This window comes from Fragaria vesca, linkage group LG2 (genome assembly GCF_000184155.1).
Source record: "Fragaria vesca subsp. vesca linkage group LG2, FraVesHawaii_1.0, whole genome shotgun sequence".
NCBI lineage: Eukaryota > Viridiplantae > Streptophyta > Magnoliopsida > Rosales > Rosaceae > Fragaria > Fragaria vesca.
Window position 1 is genome coordinate 4,298,915 of NC_020492.1, and position 22,882 is coordinate 4,321,796.

General features: G+C 36.3%; 3 protein-coding genes and 1 non-coding gene across 4 annotated transcripts in view; 2 read left to right on the plus strand and 2 right to left on the minus strand.

The window, feature by feature from the left end:
- The first annotated feature begins 156 nt into the window (after window positions 1–156).
- Window positions 157–3,997, plus strand: LOC101294041 (glutamate receptor 2.8-like). The gene is made up of 5 exons (XM_004292093.1): window positions 157–379; window positions 1,090–2,429; window positions 2,532–2,844; window positions 2,965–3,371; window positions 3,458–3,997. The coding sequence occupies exons 1-5, from the start codon at window positions 184–186 to the stop codon at window positions 3,995–3,997; spliced, it is 2,796 nt and encodes a 931-aa protein (XP_004292141.1). The 5' UTR covers window positions 157–183.
- Window positions 3,998–6,529: 2,532 nt separating this feature from the next.
- On the plus strand, window positions 6,530–12,522 carry LOC101298378 (glutamate receptor 2.8-like). The gene is made up of 6 exons (XM_004289776.1): window positions 6,530–6,985; window positions 8,794–9,170; window positions 9,358–10,706; window positions 10,841–11,153; window positions 11,272–11,675; window positions 11,894–12,522. Exons 2-6 carry the CDS (start codon window positions 8,876–8,878, stop codon window positions 12,383–12,385), a joined length of 2,853 nt encoding a protein of 950 aa, XP_004289824.1. The 5' UTR covers window positions 6,530–6,985; window positions 8,794–8,875; the 3' UTR covers window positions 12,386–12,522.
- A 3,758-nt stretch (window positions 12,523–16,280) lies between these two features.
- Window positions 16,281–22,882, minus strand: part of LOC101298663 (MADS-box transcription factor 27-like) — a 9,347-nt gene continuing 2,745 nt past the window's right edge. The window contains exons 3-9 of the mRNA XM_004289777.1: window positions 22,759–22,837; window positions 18,048–18,109; window positions 17,486–17,585; window positions 17,327–17,362; window positions 17,161–17,244; window positions 16,694–16,863; window positions 16,281–16,556 (exon numbers count right to left, since the gene is read on the minus strand). Coding sequence (XP_004289825.1) covers window positions 16,541–16,556; window positions 16,694–16,863; window positions 17,161–17,244; window positions 17,327–17,362; window positions 17,486–17,585; window positions 18,048–18,109; window positions 22,759–22,837 — 547 coding nt within the window. The 3' untranslated portion in view covers window positions 16,281–16,540. The remainder of the gene's footprint in view (window positions 16,557–16,693; window positions 16,864–17,160; window positions 17,245–17,326; window positions 17,363–17,485; window positions 17,586–18,047; window positions 18,110–22,758; window positions 22,838–22,882) is intronic.
- Window positions 18,232–19,352, minus strand: LOC101298951. The gene is made up of 2 exons (XR_183902.1): window positions 18,961–19,352; window positions 18,232–18,861 (listed from the first exon to the last, which is right to left on the minus strand). It is a non-coding gene; the product is annotated as an uncharacterized LOC101298951 (transcript).

Below are 22,882 nucleotides of genomic sequence, written 5' to 3' on the forward strand. Positions count from 1 at the left end.
TCTTTCAAATTCTCATATCATATCCATATAAATCTATATGACCATAACATCGGGACTTAAAACAAGATCAGATCTATTGAGCAGCTTCTAAAAGATTCGAATATGATAAACAAGAACCTCGCCAATCTTACTCTCGTTGTTTTCATTTGTTTCTTCTTTGTTTCATCAAGAATTGGCTTGGCCATGGCAGGAAACAAAACCATCCCCGTCAATGTGGGGGTTGTTCTTGATGATCTTGATTCGATGGAAGGGAAGGCTTGGTTGAGCTGTATTGAAATGGCCCTTTCAGATTTCTACGCTTCTCATTCTCACTACAAGACCAGGCTGGTTTTGAATGTAAGGGACTCCAATGAAAACGTTGTGGGGGCAGCTGCTGCAGGTTCTCTCATCTCATTTTAACTTCTTCAAGAGTTTCTAGCTCTAATTATCATCTCCCTTCTGTTTTTATTATATATTTTTTTGGGGGTCAAATAACATCCCCCTCACAATTTCTTTTCGACTGCAAAAAATAAAAATACCTGCATCAAATACTTGAGATAATTTGTATATCACTTAGAAATAGAAAATGAAATTTAGGGAAAGGTGAAAATTAGTGATCGTTTATATATATAACTTAATTGAGATATATAGAAACGGCATGTTAGGCGTAGGGGAAAACTGTCATTGTATATGTAGTAACACATCATATTAGGTGCTCAGCAAAGATGGTTCTTGAATTTGACACACTCAAATTAAGATAAAAATAATTTTGAAGAAAATATATGCTACATGGTCTTGCTGCCTTAAACATCTATCTATACTGTTGCTTACACATGAACTGCAGATAAAAACAAAAAACCACAAGGGGTTAGATTTCGGTATTACGTTTTTTTTTCTTTTATTTTATTTATTCAATTTTTCTCTAGATAGATTCATTACCAATTACTATAGATGATTAGAGATATTGAATTGCCTTTTTCCCTAGCATGTTTGGACCAGGAATATCCCCAATATGTAATTGTATAATTAATTAGCTATATAGTAGTCCTTAAGCAGAATTGATTCATATCAAGTATAAAACATGATCATCTATCTTTTTACTGGACACAGCTTTAGATCTGATCAAGAATGCAGAAGTGCAAGCAATATTAGGGCCAGTGACATCAATGGAGGCAAACTTTGTTATCAACCTGGGAGACCAAGCCCATGTACCTATTATATCATTTTCAGCAACAAGCCCTTCTCTCACTTCCCTCCGGAGCTCCTACTTTTTCCGATTCACACAAAATGACTCAACCCAAGTGAAAGCCATAAGTGCTATTGTAGAAGGTTTTGGATGGCGACAAGTTGTGCTTGTCTATATAGACAATGATTTTGGGGAGGGTGTCATGTCATACTTAACTGATGCTTTACAAGAGGTTGATGCTCTTGTTCCCTACCGGAGTGCCATTTCCCCATCAGCCACAGATAGTCAAATTCTTGAAGAACTTTACAAGTTGATGGCCATGCAGACTAGAGTCTTCATAGTCCACATGACTTCTGATCTATCATCTAGGCTGTTTACCAAAGCTAAAGAGATTGGAATGATGAACGAAGGATATGCTTGGCTGACCACTAATGAGATACCGAACAGTTTAAAGTCGATGAAATCCTCAGTAATCCATTCGATGCGTGGTTTACTGGGTGTACAAACGTATGTTCCAATAACAAGTGAGCTCGACGAATTCAACAAAAGGTGGAAACAACAATTTCAAAAAGAGAATCCAGCCATAATTGATGCTGATTATGAAGTTTTTGGATTATGGGCTTATGATGCTACAGTTGCACTAGCCATGGCAGTTGAAACAGTTGGGATTTCTAACTCTGGGTTCAAAAACTCAAATGCTTCCTTCAAGTCAACAGATCTTGATACTCTTAAGGTCTCTCAATATGGTCCAAAACTTGCTAAAGCATTATCAAGTACAAGATTCAATGGCATAGCAGGAGATGTTAGGCTCATTGATGGGCAGCTACAATCATCCACTTTTAAGATAGTCAATATAATTGGCGATGTAGCAAGAGGAATTGGATTTTGGACGTTACAAAATGGAATCAAGAAAAGGTTGGGTCAACGTCAATCCTCTGCAAACTGTTCAACATTCAACTGCAATCTTGGCTCAATTATATGGCCGGGAGATTCCTTCTCTGTTCCCAAGGGATGGGAGATTCCGACAAATGGCAAGAAGTTGAGAATAGGAGTTCCGATGAAGGGTGGCTTTACTGAGTTTGTTAAGGTAACCAAAGATCCAAGTACCAACAGAACAAATATCGTTGGCTTTAGTATTGACGTGTTCAAGGCTGCGGTGGAAATGCTACCGTTTGCTCTTCCTTATGAGTTGATACCCTTCGCAAAGCCTGATGGCACCAGTGCTGGCACTTACAATGATTTAGTCTATCAAGTATTTCTTGAGGTAAAATTCTTTAGGTTTATTAAATTTGTAAAACAATTTTCTTTTCTCACTAGATTTTATAATTACTAGACTAGGACATAAAGATATGCATTTGCTTGACAGAAATTTGATGCTGTGGTGGGGGATACGACAATCCGAGCAAATAGATCCTTGTATGTGGACTTTTCAATGCCTTATACAGAATCTGGTATTGTGATGGTTGTGCCAACAGTAGACAATAGAAGTAAAAATGCATGGGCTTTCTTGAAACCTTTGACATGGGACCTTTGGCTCACCATTTCCTGTTTCTTGGTCTTTATTGGTTTTGTGGTGTGGGTTCTTGAACATCGAATTAATGACGATTTTCGTGGCCCTCCCCTGCATCAAATTGGCACCAGCATCTGGTTCTCTTTCTCCACAATGGTTTTTGCACAGAGTAACTATTCTTCTCTCTCTGAAATATCCGTAGTCTTCTGTTCATTCTTTTGTTTTCCATCATGCAACTATGGATGTATTTTTGTCGATTTTAACATTTAGATTGGTCTACACTACACAGGGGAGAAAGTGGTCAGTAACTTGGCCAGATTCGTGATGATAATATGGGTATTTGTGATGCTAATCCTGACACAAAGTTACACTGCTAGTTTAGCATCACTATTAACTGTCCAACAACTCCACCCTATTGTCACCGATATAAAGGATCTGTTAAGGAATGGGGATACTGTCGGATATGCAGAGAATGCATACACTTACGATGTCTTGAGAGAAGTAGGTTTTGATGATTCAAAGCTGAAGGAGTTCAAATCTACAGAAGATTTGGATGCTCTTCTTTCAAAAGGAAGTGCAAATGGTGGGATTGCTGCTGCAATTGATGAAACACCCAACATGAAGCTTTTTCTTGGAAAATATTGTTCCAAATATACAATGATTGGACCCATCTTCAAAACGGATGGGTTTGCCTTTGTAAGATCTCATTCTAAACTCTACTCTTCATTTTAAACTTATGCGTTTCTCATTATTGGTAATTTGATGAGCTTATTGCTTCACAGGTCTTTCCAAAACGCTCCCCTCTTATACCAGATATTTCGCATGCCGTTCTAAGCGTGACCGAAGGAGAGAAGATACTTGACTTTGAAAGTAAATGGTTCATGAAAGATAGTAACTGTGAAGACTTGAGTGCCCCAAAAGTATCTAGCTATAGTCTTGGCCTTGAGAGCTTTTGGGGCCTATTCCTCGTTTCCGGGGTGGCTTCGATAATTGCTCTTATGATTTTTGTTGCTTCATTCACGTACAGGCATAGACACATCTTGGTGCACCCTGATACAAGAGTATCGACATGGGGAAGGATTCAGGTCATGTTCAAAATTTTCAATGAGAAAGACCTCGAGTCTCATACTTTCAAAAGTAGTTCATCACATGATTCAGTTAAGGCGTCACCAAACAACTTCCCAGACAGTCCATTCAGCTATACTACAAAGCAGACTGATAGGAACCTTGTGTTCTATGGAGAGCGACAAACACCATCAACGGGTCAAGCGTCTCCTGACGTAAATTTTGAGGAGCTTTCTTTTGCAATGCCAGAAGCATAAAGCACTGCTTCTCAACAATACTTCAGTATTGTGTCCGTTGTTAGATCAATTACAGCATTCATTACATCCGTGAATTATTGCTAATTTGATGAGGTTACGAGTATGGTCTTTCCAAAACGTTCCCCTCTTATGTGAGTAGCTAACCACGTTAATCTAAACCCTTTGATCCAGCTAATGCTTATTTAAATGTGGTTAGATTCTTATCATGAAACTAACAAGTGAGTTTTCTACCGCTACCCAATCTTTAGCTTACCTAAGTTTTAGAGCATTAAACCAGCACAGGTGGTCAAGTTGGTAAGAGACTAGGTATGGAACTCTAATACCCAAGTTCGAATCTCAGCCGACCCAATTTATTCTTGGTGGTCAGAGGGGAGGAAGCGTTCTAACATGACTTGGAAAGCCTTTTAGGATACCGTCGTTGATACTCTCAAAAAAAAAAAAAATTGTTAGAGCATTAAGAATAAAAAAATATTTGCTCTTTTACATTTTTTTTCTTCTTATATATATATATATATGAGAGTTTCTATTCATATCTCCAAAATTGGCACTTTGACCCCTTCTTTTTCTCAAGTGTTTGCTTATTTTATCAACTCATATCAAATTACCAATAAAGACACACTAAAAATTTCTTATCATTTCCACATACAATTAATACACCTTCAATATAGATTAAGATTTTATATGATTATGAAACTGATACATGGTTTGATTGGTTTCATATAAATATGGGTTCGCAAAAATATAAATTAAATTGGATTCAAAAGCAAATAAATGATGTATCTCAAAAGAAAAAATAAACATAGAGAGAAGATGATGCGATTTTTGTTTAAGAAGACAAGAAACGACTATAAATTTTTATTATTCTGATAAGATTTAAGATCTAAATATATAAATCACTTCAAAATTTTTGTTTTGTTTTTTTGTTTTTTTCTAGAAAACCTTCAACTTTTTTTATCAAATTGAATTTCGTTTCGTTAATGGTTTGCTTTTCATTGGATAATGGACATTTTTAGAGAATGGGGGAGGTGCAAATACTATTTTAGCTTATCATAAAGTATATTAGAGGTCCATTAATCATAAAGTATATCATTAAGAGAGAGGTTCAAGTAACATTTTTAAAGATATGAATAGGAAAATCTTTGTTGTTTGTTTGATAAAAAAAATAAAAAATAAAAAAATAAATAAACTACCCTTCTTCCTTTCTTTACACGCTCACTTTTCATTTCGAGACATTCTATAGAGGTGTGAGTGCGCTTCGCAGTGAAGTCTTGATTTATCAGCGTAACCAAGCCGGTGTTGAAGTCTCAGATAAGCCTCCAAATAATGACACCCAGACTTGTTTCAGAGCTCACGTGGTCTCCTTTTGTAGTAACGCGCAAGTCCTGGAGGTGAGAACTTTGGCATCTTCTAAGTCATTCTTGTTTGTCAAAATATCTCGGCTTTCATGGTGCTTTCCTTTGATCAATTATATATGCTGTTTGAGAACAGAGGAACTCATAACCTCAAATCCGTAAAGAAATTCAATGTCCAAGGACAGGGCCAGTACTCCATTAGGGCTTTCAAATAAGTGGTATTGCACCTTCCAGGTGCTTGATGAAATGGCTGACCCGTAAATCACTCTTGCATTTTTCAGGTTGGGTATGTAGTTTAATTTAATATGAGTCTAGTCTTCCCTTTTTTAGTCATATATATAATGTGTATATAAATGTATGCATTGACTCAATATATATCTAGGAAACAAAAGGGTACGAAGACTACCATTTCTTGCAGATAAAAGCTACCTTGATTGGAATATTGATTTCTTGTGAAGAAAATCAAGAAATAATTGAGGGCTATTCATAACAGGAAGTCAGATGTTTTGTTTGGTTTTGTTCCATATCTTCAATTTAGATAGCTAGTCATCCTTGTGTGGTCCTTACATTTTTTTTTCATCTCTTCATAATGTTTAGTTAGACTCGCATCGAATCACGCCATGTAATATAGCTCCTTAAGTATGTCCATTTGTTAATAGCAGTCAAATAATGATGGACAAGACCATAACAACAATGCAGGTTACTAACTGGCATAAATCTGATTTCATTTCCCTATAAGAACAATCTATAGAAATCTTCCTCACAAGAAAATATGGTATATAACTTCAACAGGGTTTGAAGAGGACCAGTTGTATTGCTAATTTATGTTTTCCAAGGTTAACTATTGTTGAATCCTTTTATGGACACATAGGGAGAACTACGATTTTGGCTCTTTCTTACGCTCTCTTTTCTGTTTCTGCAGTTATTTCCATCATTGCTTATATACATAGCATGGGGTAATAAGGTTAATTATGTGCTTCAAACACAAAGATTGAAAACCATGGAAAAGATGAAACGTACTTAGCACACATACACCTCCCAGCACATACTGATTGATGAGCAATCTAGTGCTTATATCAATTATATGTATACTTTGATTTTTTCAAAGGTATTGACTTTTTCTTGCTGCAGAGAATGGTATAAGCTTTCAGTTGATATGACATAAGACCATTAGACAAATGAATCTTTAATCTTTGATATTTCAGACTCATCCCATTTCTAGGAAATAGCATACATCTTTACCAGGAAGCTCCGTGCCACGTTACATCAACGAATGAGCCAAACATCATAGCTCTAGGCAAAACACTGAAGTCTTCTTCTTTTATTTATTGTGGAGTATCCTTCTGATTGCTCGATGTCCTGAATGAACTGCTAAAACCATACAAGGAGATTGAAGCATGATATTCAAGAGTTGTAGAAGCCTGGTTTTTGTCTCTCTTATGCTGTAGTAGTAACTCTTTCTGATCCGGGCCATGGCAGCACCTGTCAATGTTCATGTGGTTCTTGACTTTGATAAGCAGTGTAGGAAGATGGACTGAGTTGCATCACCACTGTTCTCTTGGATGTCTATACCTCTTATTTATATAGGCTCCATCTTCAAGCCAGAGGGACTTCTCCATACAGTGCGCTACTGCAGGTTCCAACTCTATCTGATCTTACGTGTGCATGTGTGTGTATATGTTTTTTTTTGTTTTTTTGTTTTTTTTATTTATTTAACTTTGTCTTTCCAACCTTCGTTTGAATTTTATCAAAGAATTTGGACTGGAAAATAGCGTTTTTACCATTCACTTTTTCTGGTATCTACTTATGGACTCTTTAGGCGTGTATGATCTGGTTTGTTTCCATTCATTATTTACTTGCTAAATAAAACACACCAATACACAACACAAATGTATTAGCTAATCGAGTACCTCAGCTACCAAGCTTGTACTCTTGACTTCACTAATTTATTTGACTAATTTGAGCTTTTGCAAAAGTTGTCAAAAATTTAAACAATAATTTTGAATCATAAGTTCAATATATTATAAATTTATAAATCCTTATATTTGTCTGAAAATAACTGAGGAAAAAAGTCTGTGTCCTTATTGATATAATAGTCTATTACTGTAAATGATACTTTTGATAATTGACCAAAAGTCCATACATTTTTCCAAGAGTACTACTCTGTAAAGGTTTATACAGAGATTAATATTGTGACAAATGCCATCATAATAACCGTAACTTAGTTTAGAGTTTCCTGTCGTAGTTTAGAACTGTATTGTTTACACCACAGTGCCACACCAAAGAAATCCCTGATCTACTCCAAAAAACAAAAAAATCCCTGTTACTACTATTAGTTCCTTTGATCAAGTACCTCCTAACTGATGGCATGCTGACAAGCCAATAGGGTCTTCATATATTGTTTGATTATTGCCTTTGATTTGGTCTCCTGATTTTGAAAAGCCAAGAGACCAGAAGTTTTATGTGGACAATGACTAAGGTGCGCATGTCGAACTTGTTTAGATTCATCGGTTCATCATCTTGTTATATAAAAGATTCAAAGGCGTGTTGGGTTTGTAATTCATGTTCCAAATACGAAAAAGTTTCAGACTTTGTTAATCTGAATGTTGTTGATGTGACTTTGTTAATCAGTTGGATCTTCCAGAATACATGACATTTTAAGAGTGTGTGTGTGTGTGTATAGGATGGGGTAAAAAACTGGAATCTTCTACTTTTGTACCAAGGGTGCTGGAAGATTACACCAACTACTCCCAAGTCCCTCCAGCTATTCAGTCCATACTGAAATACACTTTGATTTATAGTAAAGAAAAATCATATTTTAGTTGCATATTGATTTTGGGTCTATTTACTTTGGTCGAGCATGGTGATTTGAGTCCAGTTATAGTGAGTAAACTAGAGAAATTGATCTTGAGTTATACTAGATTGCCTAATGAAGTAATTGATGCAATTTCTCAGCTACAGACACAGTATTCATTGCTTGATAGAAGTTAGCTTATAGTTATTCATTTTCCCACTAATTATATGAAGAAGAGAAGTCATGGGATATGATCTCTTCATTTAGAATTGAGCTCTGAGCCAAAGAATAGAAATGTAGTGCAAGTAAGATCAACAGTACATATAAATATATAATATAAGTAGTTTGCTATTATATGTATATATAAGACAAACAATATAATTGTGACATCAGCTGGAAATTTTAATCTCCAATAATTACGAAATAAGAAAATTGACAGCATATATAGGGGAGAAATTATCTCTTTCTCTTTTGATACTCCATCATAGATGCTTCACGCATGCATTGTGGGATTTGATTGAAAAACACATGCACTTCTATTCGCAGTGATGTTCAAAATGTAGCCACTAGTCACCTAATTTGGATTGTTTTAGAACTATGACTACATGCATTGAACTAAGCAGAGGGATATCTTTTCTTTCTGAATATAGGATAGGCCAATGGTAGCGGTACCAGATAGGAGATTGACCTATATATAAACAAGGGCTTCCAAATTCTTCAGAAGAGTCAAATATGATTAACAAAGTAAAGTACCCTTCCAGCGTTGGAAAGCTTGCTCTGAGTTCTATCTTTATCTTGTTTCTTTCATCATGGATTTCCTTGGCTATGCCACAGAACCAAACCATCATCCGAGTGAATGTTGGAGTTATTCTGGATGACCATACACATTCAGGGGCTCAGCAAATTTGGTTGAGGTGCATAAAAATGGCTCTCTCTGACTTCTATGTTTCAAATGCTCATTACAAGACTCGGCTGGTCTTGAAAGTTAGGGACTCTAAACGAAATGTTGTTCATGCAGCTGCCGCAGGTAACTACAATATCTACTGTTATATCCGTGTAAATATATATTTTCCCTTCTTTCTTTAATGATAAATATCTCTAGTTATGTATATTGATAAATGAATGATAGACTTTTTCAATTATGTATCAATCTTTGTGTTAGTTTTATAAATATTACTTTGATCTGAAATTATATGTTTTTTGATTGGACGCAGCTCTTGATTTGATAAAGAATGAAAAAGTTCGAGCCATCATTGGACCAGTGACGACTATGGACACGAGCTTTGTTATTAATCTCGGAAACGAAGCTCATGTGCCCATCATATCTTTTTCTGCAACAAGCCCTTCTCTTGCATCAATCCAGAGCTCCTACTTTTTCCAGCTTGCACAAAATGATTCAACCCAAGTGAAAGCTATAAGTTCCATTGTAAAAGCTTTTGGGTGGAGACAAGTTGTGCCGATCTACATAGACACCTCATATGGCAAGGCATTCGTACCATACTTAGCTGATGCCTTGGAAGAAATCGGTGCCCGTGTCACTTACCGGAGTGTTCTTTCCCCATCTGCAACAGATGATCAAATTGAAAAGGAGCTATACAAGTTAATGACAATGCAAACTAGAGTTTTTGTTGTTCACATGACAACCCCACTATGCTCTAGGGTACTTGACAAGGCAAAAGCAATTGGAATGATGAGCCAGGGATATGTTTGGATCACGACCAGTGGGAAAACTAATAGATTAAAGATGATGGACGACTTTTCATTCCTCAATTCCATGGAGGGAGTAATAGGTGTTGAAACCTATGTCCCAGTAACAAAAGAACGTCAAGGGTTTATGCAACGGTGGCATCTGCAGATCCTAAAAGACACTCCAGCCAACGGTTTTTCTGCTAACTTGGATGTTTTTGCCCTATGGGCTTATGATGCTGCTCATGCACTGGCCATAGCAATTGAAAAAGTAACTTGGAGTACAAGTAACATTGGTTTCCGAAAGTCAGATACTGCTACCAACAACTTGACAGATCTTGAAAGTTTTTCAGTCTCTCAATATGGTCCAGAACTATGCGAAGCGCTCTCAACTACTAGATTTCATGGCATTGCTGGAGAATTTAGACTTGTTGATAGGCGGCTTCAATCCTCAACTTTTAAGATTGTTAACATAAATGGTGGTGCAGCAAGAACAATTGGATTTTGGACACCAGAAAATGGACTTCAGAAAAAGTTGGGCTCCTCAGCAAGTAAAAGTTCAATCTCCAATGGCGATCTGGGACCCATGATATGGCCAGGAAATACTCTCTCTGTTCCGAAGGGATGGGAAATCCCAACAAATGGAAAGAAGTTGAGGATTGCGGTTCCTCAAAAAGCTGGTTTTACTGAGTTTGTAAAGATCACAAAAGATCCAAGCACCAACATAACTGATGTCTTTGGGTTCAGTATTGATGTCTTTGAGGCTGCACTGCAGATATTGCCATATGCTCTGACCTACGAATACATTCCCTTTGTGAAGGCTGATGGCAACCCTGCTGGCAATAACAATGATTTGTGCTATCAAGTTTCTATTGGGGTAAAAATTGCCTTATCTTAAAGCTTTGACATAATTCGCGGTGGCTCATGATCATATATCTACTTGATAGAAATTGTTAACAAAGGATTTTATTGCATTGCTGGGAATTGATAACTATAATCTTTATATGACAGAATTTTGATGCTATAGTGGGAGATACAACAATTACAGCAAATAGGTCATTGTATGTGGACTTTACCATGCCATATACAGAAGCCGCTATAGTCATGGTTGTGCCGGTGAGAGATAGCAATAGAAAGAGTGCATGGGCTTTCTTGAAGCCATGGAGATGGGAACTTTGGTTTGCAACTGCTTGTTTATTCCTCTTCATTGGTTTTGTTGTTTGGCTTCTTGAACATCGAATTAATAAACACTTTCGGGGCCCTCCCTCGCATCAAGTTGGTACCAGTATTTGGTTTTCTTTCTCCACCATGGTTTTTGCTCAGAGTAAGTTATTTTTCGCATTCAGATCTTCATTTATAGCTGAATTAGTGCTTCAACCTGTATATGTTTTACAGTTTTTCTTTTAAAGCAAATAACCATTTCCTTCTGCATTGCACAGCAGCTGCAAGAGTTGTTAGCAACTGGGCTAGAGTTGTGATGATTATCTGGATATTTGTTCTACTAGTACTGACAATAAATTACACGGCCAGTCTAACTTCACTATATACCGTGAAGAAACTCGAGCCAACTTTTACTGATATAAAATATCTATTAAAGAAAGGAGAGAGAGTTGGCCATGTAAGGAATTATGTTGGTGACATGTTGAAGAAAATAGGTTTTGAGGATTCAAAGCTTGTGCGTTTTACAACTGTAGAAGAAATTGATGACGCCCTTTCAAAAGGGAGTGCAAATGGTGGAGTGGCTGGTGTTCTTGATGAAACTCCCAACCTGAAACTCTTTCTTGCAAAGTACTGCAACAAGTATAAGATGGTTGGACCCTTCTTTAGAACTGATGGCTTTGCCTTTGTAAGATTTTTCCTCTCTTTGCTGGACATGTATGAGCTCTCCTTTTCTCTGCTATTAAAACTAAAACAATTCACAGAAAAGTTTGGTGGTTGACAACATATTATGAAGTGACCTTGACCGTAGTTCTTGAAAAGGATCAGCCAAATTGAATATCGTTTAACCATTTGATTATTGAATTATAAGAATTGTTAATTAATTTTGATGTTCTGGTTTTGCAGGCATTTCCAAAAGGTTCCCCTCTTCTACAGGATGTTTCACAGGCAGTCCTTAATGTGACCGGGGGAGAGAAGATCATGAAAATTGAAAATAAATGGTTCAAGAAAGAAAGCAACTGTCAAGACTTGACTACCCCAAACATCCATAGCAATCGTCTTGGTGTTGATAGCTTTTTGGTCTTATTTCTCATTGTGGCGGGTGCTTCAATACTCGCTCTTATAATATTTGTAGTTTCATTTGTTTACAGGCATAAGGATATCTGGACTCCGGAAGCCTCTATTTGGAGTAAGATTCAGAAGATGTTAGTTATTTTCAATGAAAAAGACCTGAGCTGTCATACTTTTATCAATAAAAAGGAAGATGAAATGACTTCCTTTCCTAACTACTCCCCAGAAAGTTCCGTGCATCAGAATTTGTACCATGGAAATTTAAATTCTTTCTCTTCTGGTTCTGGAGAGCCACAAGAAAGCTCAACTGATCATGCATCACCATGACTGAGCTGCTGCAACTCGAGTTTATTATCACAGTTCAAAGAATCAAGAACTACATTCAAGTTAATGCTGCCTATTCTGTAAGATATGATATTTGTGTATGTTTGTCTAGTTATATATAAGATGTGTTGTTGTGTTACATAACTATGAATCTGATATCTGGGGAAATGTTGTACGTACTATATTTAAAAACAAACTGGAATGAGAGATCTTTACACCAGCAGTAGCAACTCCAGAATTTTCATTGTGCACATAACAATTGATCTGGCCCCTACTCACCAAAGTGAAAGAGACAGGGATGATCGAATGAGATGTCCGGTCAAGGACTAATGAGGTAACTAGTAGTTTAAAGTCTCAAAATTCTTCAGTCATCAATTCCATGCTAATGTGAGTATTGAATTGGAGGATTTTGAACTATGGTCTATCTTATGGTTTGAATTATGATGTTGTTTTTGGATTATGGTTGTGGCAACTGAACGAGTACATCAGACTTTGATCTTATGACCAATGTCTTCGAAGTTTTCCGATTAATGTTGGCTTTGGCGTTGGTGTTGGTGTTGGTGTACAGAGATGTTGGAAGTTTTCTGATTAATTAGTCCCGTACGGTCCAAAAGTTAGCAAAGCCCTGTCAACTAGAAGAACTGAAGGTGTTACTGCCTTGTGGACGAACAACGTCAACCAACTTTTCTGATCATCAAATGTTAAACAGCAAGAACAATTGTATTTGGACACTGGAAAATAGACTTATGAAAACACTGAACTCGACGAGTTCATTAAATCAAATCTATAATTTTCCAAAACTGCTCCACCATCCATTTGTACCATATACTAAAGTTCAATTTGCTTATGAACAGTGTCTCCGAACGCGAAATTACACATTTGCCCTTTTTGTTATGGAAAATCACTTTGTTACGTTGTTACTATTGATACCCAAAAAAAACACAAACATGTCATACGCACACTTCAAGCACAAATAAGACAATATCATACAAACTACAGTCGATAATACATAATTTACATATATATTCGAATCGTCATGCCACGTTTGTGGACCCAAGCCACAATCATGCTCTTGGGGCTTGCAGAAGTGGGTGTGGTGTGGAAGGTTATAGAAACACACAATGCTCATTTCTCGATTTAGTGTCGTTAGTGATTTCGATTTTGGGCTCGAAATCCAAGCCCAATGACTTAAATTAAGAATGAATGGTGAACATGAGAATTGGGCTAGCTAGCCTTTCATTTGAAACCCAATACCCATATAAGAAAGCCCAACTCCCTTTCATCTCCTTCCTCGTTCAAAGCACGTCTTTTCTTCTCGCAACTACCTAATATTCAATCTTCTCCCCGCAACAGTCTATTACACATAGAGTTAATCCAAAATCCTCTAGAAATATTTATCCCTTCTGTTAGTTGATGAGGAAGAAACGTTCGGACCAGTAGGATAGTATCCTTTATATTCTTCCTCAAATGATGAGCTTGCAATCCTTCTACCTCGTTCTAGGTTTTGGGGTCACCGCAGCTATCTTTGCTTGCAACCATCGCTGCTTCCTGCTGCAGCAGCTTTCACATCCTCCTAAATCCAGATCTTTCAAGTAAGCGTCTCTTTTCCTTGATTTTAGGCATGAATTATGTGAGAATTGAAGAAGGATTGATTTATCCAGAAACTTTGTGTTCCCAATTGAGTCTATATAAAGGGAGATTTAGGATTGGAATAGGCATCCCAGCACAATCCAAAGAAACCCAAAAACAAGCTTAGAAACAATAGCAATGAAGCCAAGCATTCATGCATTTACCAGCTTCAACTCTCAGCCATCCTCCTAGAAACTCTCATTCAAACCAATTTCCCAGAAATCCCAAATCCAGAAACCCAATTCTCTCACACCACGCTTCATGCTGTCAAGCCCATTTGTTGTTTGAATCACATACAAGATTTCTCTTTAATCGGATTATTGGGTTAATCTTGGCCTAGTCGCAATTTAATTCGAAAAAAGACCCTCACAGCTACTCACTTTTTAGTTGGATGGTTTCGGTCACAACCCAGTAAAAGACCATTTTGCCCTTCTCTCATATCTTCTTACAATTTTGCCACTCAATTTTCAGTTACTTTTCATTAAAGTTACGAAAAATACTATTTTACCCTTCTCGGATAGCCTAATTACGGTTTTGCCATGCCTCCACTCTAACCCCGTAGCAACGAGCGGGTCACTACCTAATGAGGTAATAGCCTCCAGTTTTTTACAAAACCTATGAGAGCTCTCGCTCTCTCACTACGGCGGCGGCTAACCTTAGGGTTTCCCCGCCCAAACACCTTGACTGGCGACGTTCTTGTTTATGGTTCTCAGCTGACCACTCTCTTGGCCTCGCGAATCCCTCCATGGCAATCCCCAGGTTGCTACACCTCTTAATTTCGATGTTGGATCTCTTCCCTGGCATTCACTTCCAATGTCAGGAATGATGATGGACTGCGATGCGTCTCTCTAGCGGATCTGAATCACTCTTGGGATCCCGGGTTTAGCATTGAGGCAAGAGATCAATCCTTCGTTGGTGGAGACCCGATCTGTTGTTGGCCGGCGGCATAGATGTGTGGGTATTGTCCCCAAATTCAGAGGTGGCAGTCCACGACTGAGGAAGGTACAAGAAGCTCAGATCTATGGAGGTGAGCCACAACTTCCGTTTTACATCAGAGGTTTTTTGGGTTGTACGACTTGAGGCAGCCGGGATGAGACCTAGCTAGTGATCAGTTGTGGATGAGTTGTTTCCGGCATGAGAAGGCGGCGCAATGGCTAGTTTCAAGGGCATGGCAGCGCTAGTTATGGAGTTGTGATCCAGGTCGAATCTGGCTTCGGGTCTGGAGCAGGGTCTGGGTCTGGGATCCAGGTGGGCCTTGCGGGCTTTGGTACTGGAATCCAATTTCTTTTTTCTCTTGGAAATACTGCCAATGTCTTTGGTTTTGGCCTTTACACTGGTATTGCTATTGGTTGACAGACCCACAACTATGGTATTTGTTCGTTAAAGATCGGCTGCCATCACGGCCATAGGAATCACCCTTGGTCAGCTTCATTTCTTCAAGTGGCAGATTACCCTTAGCCGGGTGCCGAAGTGATTTTTATCATTTTGGGCATTGGATTTGATGAGTAGTGAAATCATCGACTACTCATTTCGCTCAACGGCTGCAATTCGTGAGCGTAACACCGAGTCTAAACGTTATTGTTTTAGCGCTGACACCGTTATTGCAATTTTACTTTCAAATGCTTTTGTTTTCTCGATATATCTTTACATCATCTCTATGTAATCTTTTGATTATAATAAAGTGATGACCTTTTCCATTCAAAAAAAAAAAAACACACTGAACTCGACAGCAAACTCATTTACTATCAGAATTGGGTAAATGTGTATCTATATTTAGGGAAAAGGCTTTGTTTGCTCATTAATTTGAATATGCTTTTGATTCTTTATACTTCACCGCGTGTATCATGTCCATATATAAATTTAACAATCTCTAATCCAATCTTCTAAATGCATCCAGTGATTATGGTTTCAAACAGTTTGCAATCTAATTAAAACCTTGTATGAGGTTGAATCGGTTTGTATATGTTTGCTTTATAATAAGTTGCAATTTTTTTGTCCTTTTTTTTATTTTTTATATTTTTATAGAGGGTTTGGAACGACCTAACATATCTGGAAGGCTCAGCCGTAAGAAGTTGCAATTATGTTCATGGAGGAGTTAATAATCCAACTAAAATTTTTTCTTTGCAACAAAAAATAAATAAAATAAAAGGTAATGCATATATAGTTTAAGATCGTTACCACATGATTATTATGAAAGTGAACATTCATGTAGCGAGATACAGGTACAACATGTGATTACTGTACTTCTGTAGTTCTGTCTGACCACAAATACATCCTTAATACAGGAAAAATCAACACACACTATTACTTCCAATTATTGCACAAATTTACACTCCCTGCTTAATTTGTCTAGTTCTTGTACACAAATTGAAGGAAATGTTTGTTTCATGAACATTTCATATGAAAGCGCTTAGGCCGCCCCCTTCTGCTAGATCCATTTTACTATAACTGTGCCATCTCGATCAGTTCTATAAGATTGACTTTGACGTAGTACAATTTGATAGCTGAATTAATGGTGACTCAACCATGCTAATGCAGGTGCAATCTGTTGAAAAATTGGAGGCAGCATTAATCAATGAATCAAACAAACAATGAGCTCTCTCTCTCTCTCTCATATTTTCTTTTTACTAGGTAGGGTTTTGGATTAGAACTCAAAATAATGAGTATTCAAGAGATACGTACCCCAGTTTGATTGCATTTGCTGGAGCATTATTGTTCTGTGGCTGATCAGTTTGATTATGTGGCTGGCTTAGCTGGACATGGATGGGTGCATGCAACTGAAATCCATTAGTAATGGCAAATGGGGGTTCAGAGCCTCTGTGTTCTTCATTCACATCCCTTGTTCCATAGGCCTACAAGTGAAAACTTTTTAGCTTTTACAAGAGAAGAAAATCAAGAAATCAACACTTTCCATAATGTTAATAAACAGTTTTTTTTTTTTGATCAGGTAAACAACTCAAATATTACAACTATGTGAGTCGAACTTACAACCTCCCACTTACTAAAAGAAGACTATGCCGCTAGACCAAATTAATGGTATTGGGTGTTAATATATAGTTAACATTATGGTTTTGCTCTGAGTATTTCTAAAATTGAAAAGAACAAAAATTAAGGGAAGGAAAATGAATTGTGTTTAGACAATACCGTACCTTTCTTTGGAGTTCGGCATTCTCTTTACCTATGAAGTCTAGCTTCTTATACAGTTCTATGTTCTCTTGATGTATGAGATTTCCCTGAAACAAACTGGCAAATATTAGAAAAATAAGCACCATCAACATTATTTCATTAAGAAAATGGGAGAAATTATTGGTTAACCTTCTGGTTCTGGTCTTTTATTTCTTCATGTAATAGCTGATCGTGTAGAAAAATTAATTTGTAAATGATTGTTAATTTGTTATACATGTGCTAACCATATAAGGATCATAATTAAACTGAAAATAATATTAGTGTCTAATCAGATATAGGCTATGGTACCTTTTTCAACCGGACACCTTTCAAACTCATGTCCAGTTTGCTTTCCAGGTTCTGTAGATCTTTGGCGCTCAATCCAGATAGTTCTTCACCCATCAATTGCCTAAATATTTCACAAAACATGTGCACGTATGCTCTCAAGGTTCTCATACATTAACTGATAGTCATTATATCTTTGTTGACTAAACCATCATCTTTTTTGGGTAAACCATCATCTTGAGTGTCAAAGGAAGCAACTATTTAAGTGATCTCCAAAAACTGAATGTTAATGGATTCTCTTCTTTGTCAGAATTTGAGGGTTTGGGTTACTGTTTTCGGTATGGGACTGTTCCAGCTGGTGATGCACATGAACTATAATGTGATTTTATAAGAATTCAACCCCAAAAGGAAGAATGATTTTGAATTGCAAATTAGGGAGTGTCAATTTCATTCTTCTTATGAAAACTTCAATAACCAACATGCAGGTCGGAAATTATATCATTCAATTTAAAGAAAAAAAATGTAGTTCAAATCAAACTCCTAGGTTTTAGTTGAGTGTTCAGTATCTAGGATGTGATTATTGTACCTGTGAGATTCTTGCAAGTACTGCAATTGTTGCCTCAAGCTTGCTGCTTCCCTTTGCCAAAACTAGCATATATATAGCACAAAAAAAACTTATTCTCATGCAATGCAATATTAGATACAGAAAGATGAGCATTCATGCGATTACTCAGAGCACTTTTTTTTTCTTTTTCTTTTTCTTTTTTGTGAGAATCAGAACACTGTACTTTTGAGTATATAATGTAGATGAGTTGATGAAAAAGAAGTCGATACATTTAAGCCAAAAACAATAAAATATCAATCATAATTGATTAGCTTTGTTGATATATTCCTTTTTCTGTCATCGTTCATGTACCATAGTAGTTCACCCAGAAGTCATCGTTTCCAGGTTAAACCCTAAAAAAAAACTCAATTAAATTACCCATTATATTCAAATCAAGCTATCAATTAATCAAGAAAATTACACTAATATGATTAGGACACAACTTGAACCCAAAAGCACCTATTACTCCTCAAAATCTAATTCACTCAACAACGTACATATCATCATCGCAAGAGAAAATGATAATATCTGTAGTACTAAATGACATGTTCACATATATTTACATATGCGTGACACCTTCTGAAGTTCAAGTCTTGATCTAAAAGCTGATGTTTACTGAGCAAGAGCAGAGAGAAAAAGCTCGTTATATTAAGTTCTGACGTGGTGTTGGCTTTGGATTCTAACAGGATCGGAGTTGTTGGATTACACAATTAGAGACATATAACTACTCACCATGCCATTTATTGATCTAAATGAATTTTGATTTTCAGATTAAGTGTCTGTGAACGTGGAGAACCTGCAGAATGGCATCAAGAGTAGTCTTGTGAGTTCAACATGGATGGTACATGAAGAAAAATTTGGTTTATGACTACAATGTCATTGTCAGATAAATTACTTGAGTTTGGATTGTCAAATTGTCTCGCAGGGAAATCTAGAAGGCTTCATTTCAAGACTTGGTTACTCATGAGCCTGCATGCCACTTGTATGATGAAGTTGCGGCAAGTATTCTATCTTTTGTTACAGAATAGCTGACTTGAGGGACAGGTAACACAATAGCACTTGAATAAAGTATAATGTAGTAACAGTTATATTTCTTTTAGCTTTAGATGCACAGTAGATTTTAAGCATTTGTATAATTGTATCCATACCCTCGCAAGTTGAAAGGATTTTAATTTCGCACCTTTTGGATTAGAATTGGGAGTAGTTGCACGTCTTTCCTCTCAGATATGTGCAAATAGGGAGCTGAGTATGTGAACCATCTGTTTTTGCAATGTCCAGTTGCTTTGTATATCTGACCCTCGCACATGGAAAGGATTTCAATTTGGCACCTTTTGGATATGCATCGGCGTTATCTAAAATAGCTCTTTTTTCTACTCACTTAGATTGGAATGCTGCAGTTATCTAGTACGTTTTCGCCACCTACATGGATTAGTTCTGGTCAGAATCAAGTAGTGGAGATATTGTGGCATTCCCTCTGCTTGGTCAAAAGAAACGAACTATTATTCAATGGAATTTTGTTGAAGAATATTCCAACCTTGAACTTATGCTACTATCCAGACCTTCAGCACCTTCATACTTTCTACTGTAGTTTTGTTCTTTTCTTCTGCAAATGCAAACCAAATATGCATTAGCTTAAGGGGTACGTAGCTAGCTAGCCTCATTGCTACTTGGATGTTATACGTATGAAAGTTAGCACTTCTCTCGCTGCAGCATCTATAGATTTTCCCCGTGTACGTACGTACTCCAATTTTCCATATTTGTAATTGATATCATAACGAGATCATGCTTGTGTATGTTTGACCTAGAGCATATATATAGTGTTGCATGCCGTGGTCTTAGATAAACTTAAAGCCTGGCATATCTGGCTACATTCTTTTTTTGAAAATGTATATATATATATATATATATATATATATATATATATATATATATACACATACTTGAGACAAATAGGGATAGTTTGTCTCTCAGAGAAAATCCAGGCTTGATTGCTGACACATTTTCTCAAGTAGAATCCCTGAAGGTGCCCCCTTGAATGACAAATTTCTGCGGAGTCGTCCAAATATACAGAAGAGAATCCGTGCCAAAGAAATGTCAGCGTATTCCAAGTTCTGAGGAAATTTGTGATTAGATTTCGACCTAATCTGTAAACTTTTGTTGGCATTTCTCTCCAACCAAAGGGTTATGAAAACAGTGTACTTGCATCAAAATAGGGGAAGTCCTCTCTCTCTGGACTCCTCTGATAAAAAGCCTTTTCCACTACCTTTGACTGTGGTTTCTGACTGTAAGGTTTACTAATTGGAGAGTGCCCGCTCATTCACTACAAATAGTTGCTGCGTTCTATTAAGAGATAACAAAAAATTGATGTTGGATCTAAACTTTCAAAGTGATATATGATATAATATGTGGATACAGGAGTGGAGAAAAACCTATGAATTTTCGAAATGCCAAGATCCCAACATATGATATAATCTGGTTTAAAATTTAATGCCAAGATCCCACTGTACTTCTATCTACAATTCCCATTTCCATCCAACAGTGTGCATTCAGAATACACTGGTTTTTATTCATGTAAGATGGGGTATTCATTTTCTCTTCTTATATTCTGGAATATATGGATTTTTGTCGTTTTTATTGAATGCTTATTGTGATACCTTTCTTTGCACTTAAATTTAGTGAGGGTGAAGGGAAGCTCTACGTATTATTCATCAAGTACGTTCAACCAGTACTTTCTCGGATGCTAGATCATTGGCTTTCTATTTTCCTGTTTATGGCATCCTTTAATTAGTAGCTCAATATATACAGCAAACCGAACCTAAGCGATTCAATATTATGAACTTGTTCAGTATTTACAGGTTCTTGTGTCCTAATTATGGCTTAGATGCTGAAGGATTCCGCTAAGTTCCTAATCCAATTAACCATGTTAATTAATTGCCTTTAACTCTAGAACTACATGCAACTGGGTCTGAGGACAAGCTTAACTAGCTAAATCTCTCTCTTCCTTGTTCTTTCCCTTGTTTCATTTGTTTCTTGGACTTCATGTGGTCGATTGTTAATCAACCAGCATCAGAATAACATGCATATCTCTATTTACTTGTTGTTCACTTATGTGGCAGCAAAGGAAAATTCTAGAGTACCCACCAGTTTTCTATACTGTGGTTTTTCTGAATTGTTTTATATATTTACGACCCTTTTTACAAAATTGAGGACGAATGTGTTGTCGAATTGTAAATTTTCAGATTTGGACCAAAATAACCATTTGTCCTCGTTCACGTAATATAGTTCTCGATTTTGTAATTGAGTTATGTTTTTTGTATTGAGAAAATAATTACATCTTTCACAATGCTTTTACAAACATAAAGACAATTGGTTGAAAATTTTGTAATAAAATGTTCATATGTTGTAAATAAAAGGTCTGAACCAAAATTACAGATTTATGACCCCTTTTACAAAATTGAGGATGAATGTGTTATCGAGATGGTAAATTTTTAGATTTAGACCGAATAGACCATTTGTCTTCGTTTATGTAATATGGTTCTCGGTTTTGTAATTGAGTGGTGTACATTTTTGTATTGGGACAATAATAATATTTTTCACAACGTTTTTACAAACATAAAGACATTTGATTGAAACTTTTATAATAAATGTTCATATGTTGTAATCATGAGGTATGAACCAGCAGATTTACAAATTTATGACCCCTTTTACAAAATTGAAGACGAATGTGTTGTCAAAATTGTAAATTTTCAGATTTGGAATAAATAGACCATTTGTCCTCGTTTAAGTAATATGGTTCTCGGTTTTGTAATTAGGTGATTTTTTTGTATTGTGAAAATAATTACATTTTTCACAACGCTTTTACAAAGATAAAGACATTTGGTTGAAACTTTTGTAATAAATGTCTATATGTTGTAATTACGAAGTTTCAGCCAAATTTGCTTATTCTGAATGAATTTACTTATATTTGTGTAATTGTGTTGTTAAATTTGTAAAATAAAAAAAATAAAGATGTCACGTGTCAAAATCTAAATGGGTAAATAAAAAGGAAAAAATGTATTAGGTATTGGTGGGTATGCTAGCCTGTCTCTTTTCTAAATTTTCCACATGAATTCCTTTTTTAACTTTTGGTTGAAATATTGTTTCAGCTTACGATTTCAAATTTTTCAGTCCTTAGGAATTGTTTGGTTATTATGGCCACCACAACTTATGTTTCTTTACTTGGCTGCTATTCCCTATTAAAATGTTGTTCGCACTAAAGATACATCAAAATACGGTGCAGCACAAGCACACTGCACTGTACCTACACGTCTTCTGTATTAATTTTAGGATATAAATGATTATGGCTAGTTAGAAAAGTCAGTATTGGACTCATCGGTCTTATTTCAAAATCTAAAACTGCTATACATACGCTCCCTAAGGAAAGTAACTAATGCAATCCTAGCCTGCATCTGTTTTTTAATTTATTTATTTATTTTTTTTCAGTAGTACTTGAATTGCTCTAGTCAAAGAACTATAGACTGTAAGTTCAGCATAAAATATTTTTAAATGAAAGTAATTAATTGCAGCTAAGAACTATGGATATGCTATTTCGAAGCTATATTTGACAGTACGTATCACAGATATAATATTGTATCGATGCAAGAAATCTCATCAGAACGGAGTTGGAATTTTTTATATGTAAATTGTACTTTACCTTGATTTCAGAAGCAGGATTCAAGAGTTGATGATGTTCCTCTTTGAGCTTGTTATAGCGATCAATAACTGATTTCATGCTGATAAATTAAGGAGCTCTAGTTAGTTAATTGTAAACAAAACCA

What these genes read in the sequence shown, in the direction of transcription:
- LOC101294041 (XM_004292093.1), top strand. Translation starts at nt 184, where the DNA reads ATGGCAGGAAACAAAACCATCCCCGTCAATGTGGGGGTTGTTCTTGAT. An exon ending in TGTGGGGGCAGCTGCTGCAG is followed by an intron (nt 380 to 1,089) that starts GTTCTCTCATCT and finishes TACTGGACACAG; the next exon opens with CTTTAGATCTGATCAAGAAT. An exon ending in AAACGGATGGGTTTGCCTTT is followed by an intron (nt 3,372 to 3,457) that starts GTAAGATCTCAT and finishes ATTGCTTCACAG; the next exon opens with GTCTTTCCAAAACGCTCCCC.
- LOC101298378 (XM_004289776.1), top strand. Translation starts at nt 8,876, where the DNA reads ATGATTAACAAAGTAAAGTACCCTTCCAGCGTTGGAAAGCTTGCTCTG. An exon ending in CACCATGGTTTTTGCTCAGA is followed by an intron (nt 11,154 to 11,271) that starts GTAAGTTATTTT and finishes ATTGCACAGCAG; the next exon opens with CTGCAAGAGTTGTTAGCAAC. An exon ending in GAACTGATGGCTTTGCCTTT is followed by an intron (nt 11,676 to 11,893) that starts GTAAGATTTTTC and finishes CTGGTTTTGCAG; the next exon opens with GCATTTCCAAAAGGTTCCCC.